At 44.8% G+C, this 13,330-nt stretch overlaps 1 protein-coding gene across 1 annotated transcript in view; it reads right to left on the bottom strand.

The window, feature by feature from the left end:
- Window positions 1-13,330, bottom strand: part of LOC128692023 (uncharacterized) — a 160,461-nt gene that overhangs the window by 85,797 nt on the left and 61,334 nt on the right. The window contains exons 13-14 of the mRNA XM_070085369.1: window positions 3,790-3,942; window positions 2,613-2,669 (exon numbers count right to left, since the gene is read on the bottom strand). Coding sequence (XP_069941470.1) covers window positions 2,613-2,669; window positions 3,790-3,942 — 210 coding nt within the window. The remainder of the gene's footprint in view (window positions 1-2,612; window positions 2,670-3,789; window positions 3,943-13,330) is intronic.

The following is a 13,330-nucleotide window of genomic DNA, read 5'->3' as shown; positions in this document are numbered from 1 at the left end:
ACATATAGGTAGAAATGGTTATAAACATAACTATAAATTTTAAAGGGGTGGACTGGTAAGCCAACGGAAGGCCTCGGTCAGATGACCAAAAGCTCCAGCTGCGGGTCATCATATAACCAAAACCCGCGTCAGGAAACATTTGTCCTGTTTCCTGACAAACCTAATACCTACCTACCTTTACCTGTAGAGTTTAGTAAGTCTTAATTGCTTAATATTAAACCACAAACCAGATGAGGAAGGTTTAGCCAGCTCCTGGTAAGAGACAATGGTAAATACCGTCAAGAGAAGGTAAAAACACTATTAGTAGAGGATCCTTTTAATAAAATTTCGCTCAAAGTTTGGTCGAAACGTTGTATCAAAAGCATCTTCTGTTACCAGTGTCCTTTTTTTCCTAAGCAGCTCTAGACAATAAATGTTAATAATGTCGTCAAATGTCAAAACTTGCCATTATGTAGTTCCTAAGTCTCAGAACTGTAATCTTCTTCACAAGCGAGCAAGTATATGCTTACAAGTGAGCAAATTGGTTGTAATGGGAACAAGAAAATATGATGATAAAGTTAGCTAACCTTCAATATATATATAATCGCAGACAGGCGATGTTAACAATGCAGGACAAGCCACATAAGATGGAAATCTTCAGCTCAATTACTTTCACATGTCTCCGTGCATCATCAGGAGCTATGCCATGTTGCAAGAGTAGCATCAGAATGAGGGTAAGTTTTCTCAGAGTAAGTTAGCATGGCGACACCAACCTGGTTTTCTCACACACTGATTAAACGAAGAAGCATTTGTTGCTACTCTTGCAACATTGCATGGAGACGTGTGAAAGTACTTAAGCTGAAGATTTCCAGGTCCCTTTTTTTTTTTCGCCGGTATTCTCCCGGCCCGGGTCTTTTCCAAGTAGTGGTGACCCGGCCTTGGCTCCCTATCTGGGGAGTGTCTCGAGACTTAAGTCTCCCATGGGAGGAGGGACAAGTACCTCCTCATCTTTGGGACCAAGTGTCCCCAGGCCTAGCCACATTCCCCGCCCTCACGGGGCTCGTAGGGAGAAGCTAGGCCTCTGGTCTGCCATCTACCCCGCCTCGAAGGGGCTCGTGGAGATGGCAGCCTTATGAGCTGCAGATGGTAGCAAGCTCAGGCCTTCTTCCAGGTCCCTGTATATATACAGAGCACAATATAATTTTAATTTCTTTAGAAGTCTACTCAGTTTATCATATGTTAACATTGTAAGGTAAATATCATACCTGACAAAAAATATAGTTCCACTAGCTAACAAATTACTAGTTATTAATCTACATATTCCAATATGGTGATTATGAACGCCATTTCCTTCATCAGGTCTAGTGATAATAACAGGGAGTTGTAACCTTCAGTTCACGGAAGACAAGAATGTCCGCCTTGCTCAAAATATACCTGAATTATTTGTAGCATAATAAATATAATGATTGTGATACTGAACTGCACAGTGTTATTAAAGTAGCCTAAACCTTTCTTACACAGATAATACTCACTTAGAGGATACAGTGTATAAGACATACTCAGAGGATACAGTGTATAACATGCACTCAGAGGATACAGTGTATAACATGCACTCAGAGGATACAGTGTATAAGACATACTCAGAGGATACAGTGTATAACACGCACTCAGAGGATTCAGTGTATAAGACATACTCAGAGGATACAGTGTATAACATGCACTCAAAGAATACATTCCTGAAGAGTTTCTCTAAACTCAGAAAGTGATGAACAAAGCTCAATTTTCAAGGGAAGAAAGAAAAAAATCGAGTGAGAAAATTTCCAAGTGTCCGAGACGCAGATTTCTCCACAGGAGAGAAACAAATTTTCACTGGAATAACTGAAGTGTTTTTTTAACCAGAAAGTTTACCATGGGAATTATATCTATGTCCAGACAATATAAGTTTGGAATGTTGAGTAAATTCAGTCTATGCAAGGACCCTTTTTTTTTGTATTTTTTTAATCACTAAAACAAGGTTATTAAAGTTAATTAAGAACAGACGCTTGAATCTTAAGTTGTTGATAGTCACTATCACATGTCTTGTTTAAATTCCTATTTTCACATTATTTTATCTATTCCAAGATTCAGAATTTTTATTTTTGACAATTTTTATACAGTTACGTACGTAAAAAAATTTATTTAGCTAGTCTAGATTTCAAGAAATGAGAGACGAGGTGATTGTTCGTGTCAGGCTGTAAGACGCCAGGAGCAGCTGGTAATGCGTCTTCCACTCAGTGACCACCCGCAAGTGTAGCACTGATGTGCCGTGACAAGTGAAGCACTGCTGAGGCCTAACAAGTGAAGCACTGGTGTGCCATAACAAGTGAAGCACTGCTGAGGCCTAACAAGTGAAGCACTGGTGTGCCATAACAAGTGAAGCACTGCTGAGGCCTAACAAGTGAAGCACTGCTGAGGCCTAACAAGTGAAGCACTGGTGTGCCATAACAAGTGAAGCACTGCTGAGGCCTAACAAGTGAAGCACTGCTGAGGCCTAACAAGTGAAGCACTGGTCAGCCATAACAAGTGCTGATAGCAGTAACGATGAACTTGTGGCGGCTCCGTCGTAGTTGAAGATCTGTTGCACAGTAATTAACTCTCTGTTTTATTTGTAGGATTAACGTTTCTCGATTGATTCACTGCATCCTCAGAATCTGTCGAAGTTAAAAGAGAACAAGTGTTGTAAAAATATGTTACATTTAATGATAAATTAGCTAATATTCATGTCCCTTTGAGAAACAATATATTCTAAGAATACTGTATCGTTTGCGAAAGATTACATTTCTTGAAGTTACAGCTCACAAGTGTTTTAATGATGTCTTTCACCCTACAGATCACCTTACATACGACTAACATAGTCCTCACAAGATGCCTGGGATCGTACGTACTCAACAGTACTGCAAACTGCGTAATATTCACTCGTTTTCCATAAAATCTGAAGTGTAAGAACGCAATTACGTAAACTTTAATTTATAGAAAACTATAAACTCTTTTACATATATATATATATATATATATATATATATATATATATATATATATATATATATATATATATATATATATATATATATATATATATATATATATATATATATATATATATATATTCATTTATTTATTTATTCTGTAAATACAAAAATAATTTTAAGAGGGGGAGTGGATGAGGGATGAAACGATGAAGGCTACAGATGAGAGTAAGACACATGTGCAACATCTGGGTATCTTTATTGTAGACGTTTCGCCATCCAGTGGCTTTATCAATACAAATTCCAGGACATAACTTGAAGACAGTAGAACTATGTACAGAAGATGAGGTAATCAGTCCCTCAACCTAGGAGTAGGTGCGAACAGCACCATAGTCGTGGAGATTCTGACGACTATGGTGCTGTTCGCACCTACTCCTAGGTTGAGGGACTGATTACCTCATCTTCTGTACATAGTTCTACTGTCTTCAAGTTATGTCCTGGAATTTGTATTGATAAAGCCACTGGATGGCGAAACGTCTACAATAAAGATACCCAGATGTTGCACATGTGTCTTACTCTCATCTTGTCGGTATTATATACCATTCGTACAAGGCTACAGATGTTACTGGCGCTGGGCGAAACGTCGCCCAGACAGAAGTTTCTCGTGCTGTATGCGTGTTTTGTTCATCTTCTGCTTCACTACCGTCACCTGAGTGTTCTTTTCGGGTGAATATGCTAATGTTATCCGTGTGAGAACGTAAACGCTAATCGTGTGTATACGTTAATATTACCCGTGTGTACTCACTGGAGGTAAGACAGTGGACCATGCCGGGGTGTGGGGCCTGCGTCCCCACCTTGCACGGTACACAGGTGGACCGGCCTGCCTGGTCCATGTACGTCCCAGGACGGCATGGTGCACACGACCCATCCCTGCTGTACGTACCAGGCGTGCACACAACTGCAAGTGCACATACAGAAGTTATATATGAAATAAAATGTTAGACACACACACACACACACACACACACACACACACACACACACACACACACACACACACACACACACACAAGAAGAGGGCACCAACACATGGTAATAATTGCCTGAACCTTTCCATAGTTACAATACACCAGCGTTGACAATATGGAGTTGAAGATTGAGACACTTATACAACATATGGGAATCTTTATTCAGGAAACGTTTCGCCACACAGTGGCTTCATCAGTCCAATACAAAGAGGAAGGCGTAAGGAGAGGAGGAGTATGAGGTAATCAGTCCCTCAGCCTGGAGTCGATGTGTTCAGTCCATCAATCTTGTAGAATGTACAGCATAGGGCCGTAGACGTGGCTTATATACTGTAGTGAGGTGACGTGAAGCAGGCGGAGGCGGGGTCATAGTGGTACCATCCACTAGTCGAAGTAGGTCTTCGTCCAAAGGTTGAACAAGTGTTGAAGAATTCTTTGTAACAAGATCCCATCCACTAGTCGAAGACCTACTTCGACTAGTGGATGGTACCACTATGACCCCGCCTCCTCCTGCTTCGCCTCACCTCACTACAGTATATAAGCCACGTCTACGGCCCTATGCTGTACATTCTACAAGATTGATGGACTGAACACATCGACTCCAGGACTGATTACCTCATACTCCTCTCCTTACGCCTTCCTCTTTGTATTGGACTGATGAAGCCACTGTGTGGCGAAACGTTTCCCGAATAAAGATTCCCATATGCTGTATAAGTGTCTCAATCTTCAACTTGTCGGTTTTTCAAACCATTCATCACAATATGGAGTTGATCACAAGAGGTGTTCTCGAGTTATCAATGAGAACCTTGAGGGAAGACAAAAATAGTCAGTCAAACAGTTAAAAGGTATCCCTTCAGGGATACGTAAATATACTCTTGAACAATGGGGAGTATTTAATTGATCAAACTTATAAACATTATAAAAAATAGTTTCATTTTCTTAACATGTAATTTTCTCAGTTATTTTCTATTTCAAATCCTCTACAAATATGTAAGTTTTTTTTTTTTGGGGGGGGAGGGGGGCACTTTCTTCTTTTCAAGAACCTGACAGCTGGTCCTGACACACGAATTAATATTTCCACAAATGAACTGACGAAACAGGATTTGGCAAATTAACTCTCACACAATCCAATAAGTCTAACTCTTACTTTTAGTAAGTTACTTCAGAGTTGAAGGTTTGAAGCCAATCAGAACTGACTCGGAGATTTTCGAATGGAAGCCAACATCCCTATTTGTTTTTATTTCTACATAAAAATGGGCAACTTGCCACTGACACAGCCCAGAACCAAGATGAATGCTCCTTTCGGTAAGACTGGTAATTCCCTTCATACTTAAGTGGAATTACCGACAGACTCCCATAGCTGTCTTCAAGAGGAAACATAACAAGATCCTCAAGTCATTTCCTGATCAACCGGACTGTGGTACAACACACAAATGACCAGAACATAGGAGAGAGGAGCTTAGGACGACGTTCCGGTCCAAGTCAGACCAAAACGTCATCGTAGGCTTCCCTCTCCTATGTGCGGGTTATATGTGTACTGTTCTAGTTACGATAGTCCTGCCATTTCGTTCTGTGTGGTACACGCTTGAACTTCGTGCACCTATCACCAACATCTTGGTTGAACAGGCTATCAACCAGGAGACCTCTGGTCTCTGACCAGGGGAAGATGACCCGAAGTCGTCTTCAGGTAACCTTCAAGTGACTTCACAATTTATTTTTTAATGAAATCGGGAAATTGTTTAGTATAGGCTGCAGTAACACCCGGAAACTTCTTCTAAATAAGCAATACCGGTGTTCACAGTTGGAACAATGAGACACGTGTAACATTTGGGAATCTTTATCAGTCTAATACCAAGAAGAAGAAAAGAGGAGGAGTTTGAGGTAATCAGTCCCATCACCCTGGAGTCGACGTGTTCAGTCCATCAAGACTGATGGACTGAACACATCGAATTACAGTCCCCAGGACTGAATGACAATCCCCAGGACTGAATCACAGTCCCAAGGACTGAATTACAGTCTCCACACTGACGAAGCAGGCGAAACGCTACCTGCTACCTGGAGGGCATTCCAAAGATCAACGCCCCCACGGCCCGGTCCACGACCAGGCCTCCCGGTGGATCAGGGCCTGATCAACGAGGCTGTTACTGCTGGCCGGACACAGTCCAACGTATCAGCCTGGCTGACCCGGCACCGTCTTTAGGTATCTGTCCAGCTCCCTCTTGAAGACCAGAGGTCTACTGGTAATGCCCCTTATGGCTGTGGGAGACTGTTGAACAGTCTTGGGTCCCGGATACTTATTGCGTTTTGTCTTAGTGTACCAGTGACGCCCTACTTTTCACTAGGGGTATGTTGCATCGCCTGCCAAGTCTTTTATTTTCGTATGGAGTGATTTCTGTATGCTTATTAGGGACCAGTCCCTCCAGAATTTTTCAGGTGTAGATTATGATATATCTCTCTCGCCTGCGCTCCAGTGAGTACAAGTCAAGTGCTTCCAGGCGCTCCCAGTAGTTAAGGTGTTTCATGGAGCTTGTATGTGCAGTAACTGTACATTCTCTAGATCTGCAGTTTCACCTGCCTTGAATGGGGATGTTAATGTACAGCAGTATTCCAGCCTAGAGAGAACAAGTTATTTGAAAAGAATTATCATTGGGTTAGCCTTCCTTGTCTTGAATGTTCTCATTATCCATCAATAAAAGTACTAAGTGTTGCACATCTGTTTTACCTAGCGCGTGGGTGCCATGCTGTGCGTGTGGGTGCCACGCTGTGCGTGTGGGTGCCACGCTGTGCGTGTGGATGCCACGCTGTGCGTGTGGGTGCCACGCTGTGCGTGTGGGTGCCACGCTGTGCGTGTGGATGCCACGCTGTGCGTGTGGATGCCACGCTGTGCGTGTGGGTGCCACACTGTGCGTGTGGGTGCCACGCTGTGCGTGTGGGTGCCACGCTGTGCGTGTGGATGCCACGCTGTGCGTGTGGGTGCCACACTGTGCGTGTGGGTGCCACGCTGTGCGTGTGGGTGCCACGCTGTGCGTGTGGGTGCCACGCTGTGCGTGTGGGTGCCACGCTGTGCGTGTGGGTGCCACGCTGTGCGTGTGGGTGCCACGCTGTGCGTGTGGGTGCCACGCTGTGCGTGTGGGTGCCACGCTGTGCGTGTGGATGCCACGCTGTGCGTGTGGGTGCCACGCTGTGCGTGTGGATGCCACGCTGTGCGTGTGGGTGCCACGCTGTGCGTGTGGGTGCCACACTGTGCGTGTGGGTGCCACGCTGTGGGTGTGGGTGCCACGCTGTGCGTGTGGGTGCCACGCTGTGCGTGTGGGTGCCACGCTGTGCGTGTGGATGCCACGCTGTGCGTGTGGGTGCCACGCTGTGCGTGTGGGTGCCACGCTGTGCGTGTGGGTGCCACGCTGTGCGTGTGGGTGCCACGCTGTGCGTGTGGATGCCACGCTGTGCGTGTGGGTGCCACGCTCTGCGTGTGGGTGCCACGCTGTGCGTGTGATAAGCTTCACCACTTCTGTGTAAATTCTGGGTTACTACAGGTGTTGTCTAACTCTTTCCGGTGCATTCTTACTCGAAATTATTCTTATCTAAAAGAACCTATAAACTTACAAACAGGTGTATCATATACATACATACATATATATATATATATATATATATATATATATATATATATATATATATATATATATATATATATATATATATATATATATATATATATATATATATATATATATATATATTCATACATATACATATGAATGACCTGTTTGTAATGTCGTAGCTAAAAAATTGAAGTTTAAAAAAAAAAAAAAATAGCTTGATATATATATATATATACTTTTTCATTACTTACCTGGAGTCTACCTGGAGGGCATTCCGGGGATCAACGCCCCCGCGGCCCGGTCCACGACCAGGCCTCCCGGTGGATCAGGGCCTGATCAACGAGGCTGTTACTGCTGGCCGCACGCAATCCAACGTACGAGCTACAACCCGGCTGATCCGGCACCGTCTTCAGGTATCTGTCCAGCTCCCTCTTGCAGACAACCAGGGATCTTCCCGTAATGCTCCTTATTGCTGGTGTGAGGCTGTTGAACAGTCTTGGGCCCCGGACACTCATTGCATTTTCTCTTAGTGTACCAGTGACGCCCCTACTTTTCACCGGGGGTATGTTGCATCGCCTGCCAAGTCTTTTGCTTTAGTATGGAGTGATTGATGTGTGTGTATTAGGGACCAGTCCCTCCAGAATCTTCCAGGTGTAGATTATGATATATCTCTCTCGCCTGCGCTCCAGTGAGTACAAGCCAAGTGGTTCCAGGCGCTCCCAGTAGTTAAGGTGTTTGATGGATATAAAATATTTTATATTTGGATCAAACCTAACTTAGAAACCTCACTTAATCTAACTTAAACTAGGGTAATTCTTTTTTTTTTCTTTTGTTAACAAAATTCTGCTCTGTATAACATTGCTCCGTTTAAATATATTTAATAATATATAAAAATCAGTGATACATACATTTTTCGTTATGTTCAGAATGATTTCCGTTGATTTACGGCAAAAAATCAATTTTCATTTTGCTAATTTGGCAAAGAACGCTCTTGCCGAACAAGACAAATTAGCCGATTCGGCTTAAATCAGCACGTCATATACACAGTATTATTGCTAAGGTTGTAACTTACACCATAACTTCCTGGTCTTCACCAAGACACTGAGAAGCAGTGGTCAAACCCACTCAACAAATGGCTGATTAAATTACGATATTAACACAATTTATATAAGAACATAAGAACATAAGAAAGGAGGAACACTGCAGGAGGCCTGCTGGCCCATACTAGGCAGGTCCTTTACAGCGTGTGTCCCTTTGCTCACGTCGGAACGTTTGTTTACTGGAAGTGACGTATGATGGTTGCGCAGTGTACGCTGCGACGCAGGGTTCTGAAGTGACTTCATGTACATAGGTACAGGAGACACCTAACTATTCCTTCTGAAAACATATTTCGTTTTGACATGGCGATATCCTAATTATTTACACTAACAGTTCTTGTGTGACACTGTTGTATCACTGACACCAACAGTGACCCGACTGTTGTATGACTGACACCAACAGTGACCCGACTGTTGTATGACTGACACCAACAGTGACCCGACTGTTGTATGACTGACACCAACAGTGACCCGACTGTTGTATCACTGACACCAACAGTGACCCGACTGTTGTATGACTGACACCAACAGTGACCCGACTGTTGTATGACTGACACCAACAGTGACCCGACTGTTGTATGACTGACACCAACAGTGACCCGACTGTTGTATCACTGACACCAACAGTGACCCGACTGTTGTATGACTGACACCAACAGTGACCCGACTGTTGTATGACTGACACCAACAGTGACCCGACTGTTGTATGACTGACACCAACAGTGACCCGACTGTTGTATGACTAACACCAACAGTGACCCGACTGTTGTATGACTGACACCAACAGTGACCCGACTGTTGTATGACTGACACCAACAGTGACCCGACTGTTGTATCACTGACACCAACAGTGACCCGACTGTTGTATCACTGACACCAACAGTGACCCGACTGTTGTATGACTGACACCAACAGTGACCCGACTGTTGTATCACTGACACCAACAGTGACCCGACTGTTGTATGACTGACACCAACAGTGACCCGACTGTTGTATGACTGACACCAACAGTGACCCGACTGTTGTATGACTAACACCAACAGTGACCCGACTGTTGTATGACTGACACCAACAGTGACCCGACTGTTGTATGACTGACACCAACAGTGACCCGACTGTTGTATGACTGACACCAACAGTGACCCGACTGTTGTATCACTGACACCAACAGTGACCCGACTGTTGTATCACTGACACCAACAGTGACCCGACTGTTGTATCACTGACACCAACAGTGACCCGACTGTTGTATCACTGACACCAACAGTGACCCGACTGTTGTATGACTGACACCAACAGTGACCCGACTGTTGTATCACTGACACCAACAGTGACCCGACTGTTGTATGACTGACACCAACAGTGACCCGACTGTTGTATCACTGACACCAACAGTGACCCGACTGTTGTATGACTGACATCAACAGTGACCCGACTGTTGTATGACTGACATCAACAGTGACCCGACTGTTGTATGACTGACATCAACAGTGACCCGACTGTTGTATGACTGACACCAACAGTGACCCGACTGTTGTATGACTGACACCAACAGTGACCCGACTGTTGTATGACTGACACCAACAGTGACCCGACTGTTGTATGACTGACATCAACAGTGACCCGACTGTTGTATGACTGACATCAACAGTGACCCGACTGTTGTATGACTGACATCAACAGTGACCCGACTGTTGTATGACTGACATCAACAGTGACCCGACTGTTGTATGACTGACATCAACAGTGACCCGACTGTTGTATGACTGACATCAACAGTGACCCGACTGTTGTATGACTGACATCAACAGTGACCCGACTGTTGTATGACTGACACCAACAGTGACCCGACTGTTGTATGACTGACACCAACAGTGACCCAACTGTTGTATGACTGACACCAACAGTGACCCGACTGTTGTATGACTGACACCAACAGTGACCCGACTGTTGTATCACTGACACCAACAGTGACCCGACTGTTGTATGACTGACACCAACAGTGACCCGACTGTTGTATGACTGACACCAACAGTGACCCGACTGTTGTATGACTGACATCAACAGTGACCCGACTGTTGTATCACTGACACCAACAGTGACCCGACTGTTGTATGACTGACACCAACAGTGACCCGACTGTTGTATGACTGACACCAACAGTGACCCGACTGTTGTATGACTGACATCAACAGTGACCCGACTGTTGTATCACTGACACCAACAGTGACCCGACTGTTGTATGACTGACACCAACAGTGACCCGACTGTTGTATGACTGACACCAACAGTGACCCGACTGTTGTATCACTGACACCAACAGTGACCCGACTGTTGTATGACTGACACCAACAGTGACCCGACTGTTGTATGACTGACACCAACAGTGACCCGACTGTTGTATGACTGACACCAACAGTGACCCGACTGTTGTATCACTGACACCAACAGTGACCCGACTGTTGTATGACTGACACCAACAGTGACCCGACTGTTGTATGACTGACACCAACAGTGACCCGACTGTTGTATGACTGACACCAACAGTGACCCGACTGTTGTATGACTGACATCAACAGTGACCCGACTGTTGTATGACTGACACCAACAGTGATCCGACTGTTGTATGACTGACACCAACAGTGACCCGACTGTTGTATGACTGACACCAACAGTGACCCGACTGTTGTATGACTGACACCAACAGTGACCCGACTGTTGTATCACTGACACCAACAGTGACCCGACTGTTGTATGACTGACACCAACAGTGACCCGACTGTTGTATGACTGACGCCAACAGTGACCCGACTGTTGTATGACTGACACCAACAGTGACCCGACTGTTGTATGACTGACACCAACAGTGACCCGACTGTTGTATGACTGACACCAACAGTGACCCGACTGTTGTATGACTGACACCAACAGTGACCCGACTGTTGTATGACTGACACCAACAGTGACCCGACTGTTGTATGACTGACGCCAACAGTGACCCGACTGTTGTATGACTGACACCAACAGTGACCCGACTGTTGTATGACTGACACCAACAGTGACCCGACTGTTGTATGACTGACACCAACAGTGACCCGACTATTGTATCACTGACACCAACAGTGACCCGACTATTGTATCACTGACACCAACAGTGACCCGACTGTTGTATGACTGACACCAACAGTGACCCGACTGTTGTATGACTGACACCAACAGTGACCCGACTGTTGTATGACTGACACCAACAGTGACCCGACTGTTGTATCACTGACACCAACAGTGCCCCGACTGTTGTATCACTGACACCAACAGTGACCCGACTATTGTATCACTGACACCAACAGTGACCCGACTGTTGTATCACTGACACCAACAGTGACCCGACTATTGTATCACTGACACCAACAGTGACCCGACTGTTGTATCACTGACATCAACAGTGACCCGACTGTTGTATCACTGACACCAACAGTGACCCGACTGTTGTATCACTGACACCAACAGTGCCCCGACTGTTGTATCACTGACACCAACAGTGCCCCGACTGTTGTATCACTGACACCAACAGTGACCCGACTGTTGTATCACTGACATCAACAGTGACCCGACTGTTGTATCACTGACACCAACAGTGCCCCGACTGTTGTATCACTGACACCAACAGTGACCCGACTGTTGTATCACTGACACCAACAGTGACCCGACTGTTGTATCACTGACACCAACAGTGACCCGACTGTTGTATCACTGACATCAACAGTGACCCGACTGTTGTATCACTGACACCAACAGTGACCCGACTATTGTATCACTGACACCAACAGTGACCCGACTGTTGTATGACTGACACCAACAGTGACCCGACTATTGTATCACTGACACCAACAGTGACCCGACTATTGTATCACTGACACCAACAGTGACCCGACTATTGTATCACTGACACCAACAGTGACCCGACTATTGTATCACTGACACCAACAGTGCCCCGACTGCTTCATACCGAAGCCACAGAAGAACTCATTAATTCGTCTTTTCTCATACCACTCAAAGTCACAACTCATAAATATAAACTACGAAGAACGACTGTCAGCGACTACACACCAGAAAGGAGGTCCAGAAAGAACAGCTTCCGTGCAATGTTAACTTTTCCAAATCATCCGCTTTTTTTGTTTATGTAATTATATGTGATAATTTTTTTTCAGATTTTGGTGACTATGCAGTTCCATGAGTGTGAATCTGGAGCCGAGTGCTTGGACATACTAGCAATGGCTTGTTCAAAGTCATGGGAATCAAAGAAAGAAAACACAGATATCTTTAACCAGGTATACTCCAGGTAACCAGTCGAATATCATTCCCATAACCTGTGAACTACTGGAAACCAAGGCACCTTAAGTGGTCTCCGCAACTGAGAGAGGGAAAAAAAACCCACAATATCTCACAGTATATACATGGAAAATATTCGTGGGCCAGGAGCAGAGCCGATACGCTACCATAAGAGGTAACCAGGGTGAGAGATGATGAAAGAAGTGTAAAATAAACTTGATGAACAGCAGAGATGCCATGGTAGCAATGAGAGAGTATTGTGTCTAACATCCGTAGCCCAAGACGCTGTAACC

The sequence above is a fragment of the Cherax quadricarinatus genome, chromosome 15, assembly GCF_038502225.1.
Source record: "Cherax quadricarinatus isolate ZL_2023a chromosome 15, ASM3850222v1, whole genome shotgun sequence".
Lineage (NCBI taxonomy): Eukaryota > Metazoa > Arthropoda > Malacostraca > Decapoda > Parastacidae > Cherax > Cherax quadricarinatus.
Note: the sequence above shows the minus strand (reverse complement) of the source record. Positions and strands in the feature narration are given on the sequence as shown.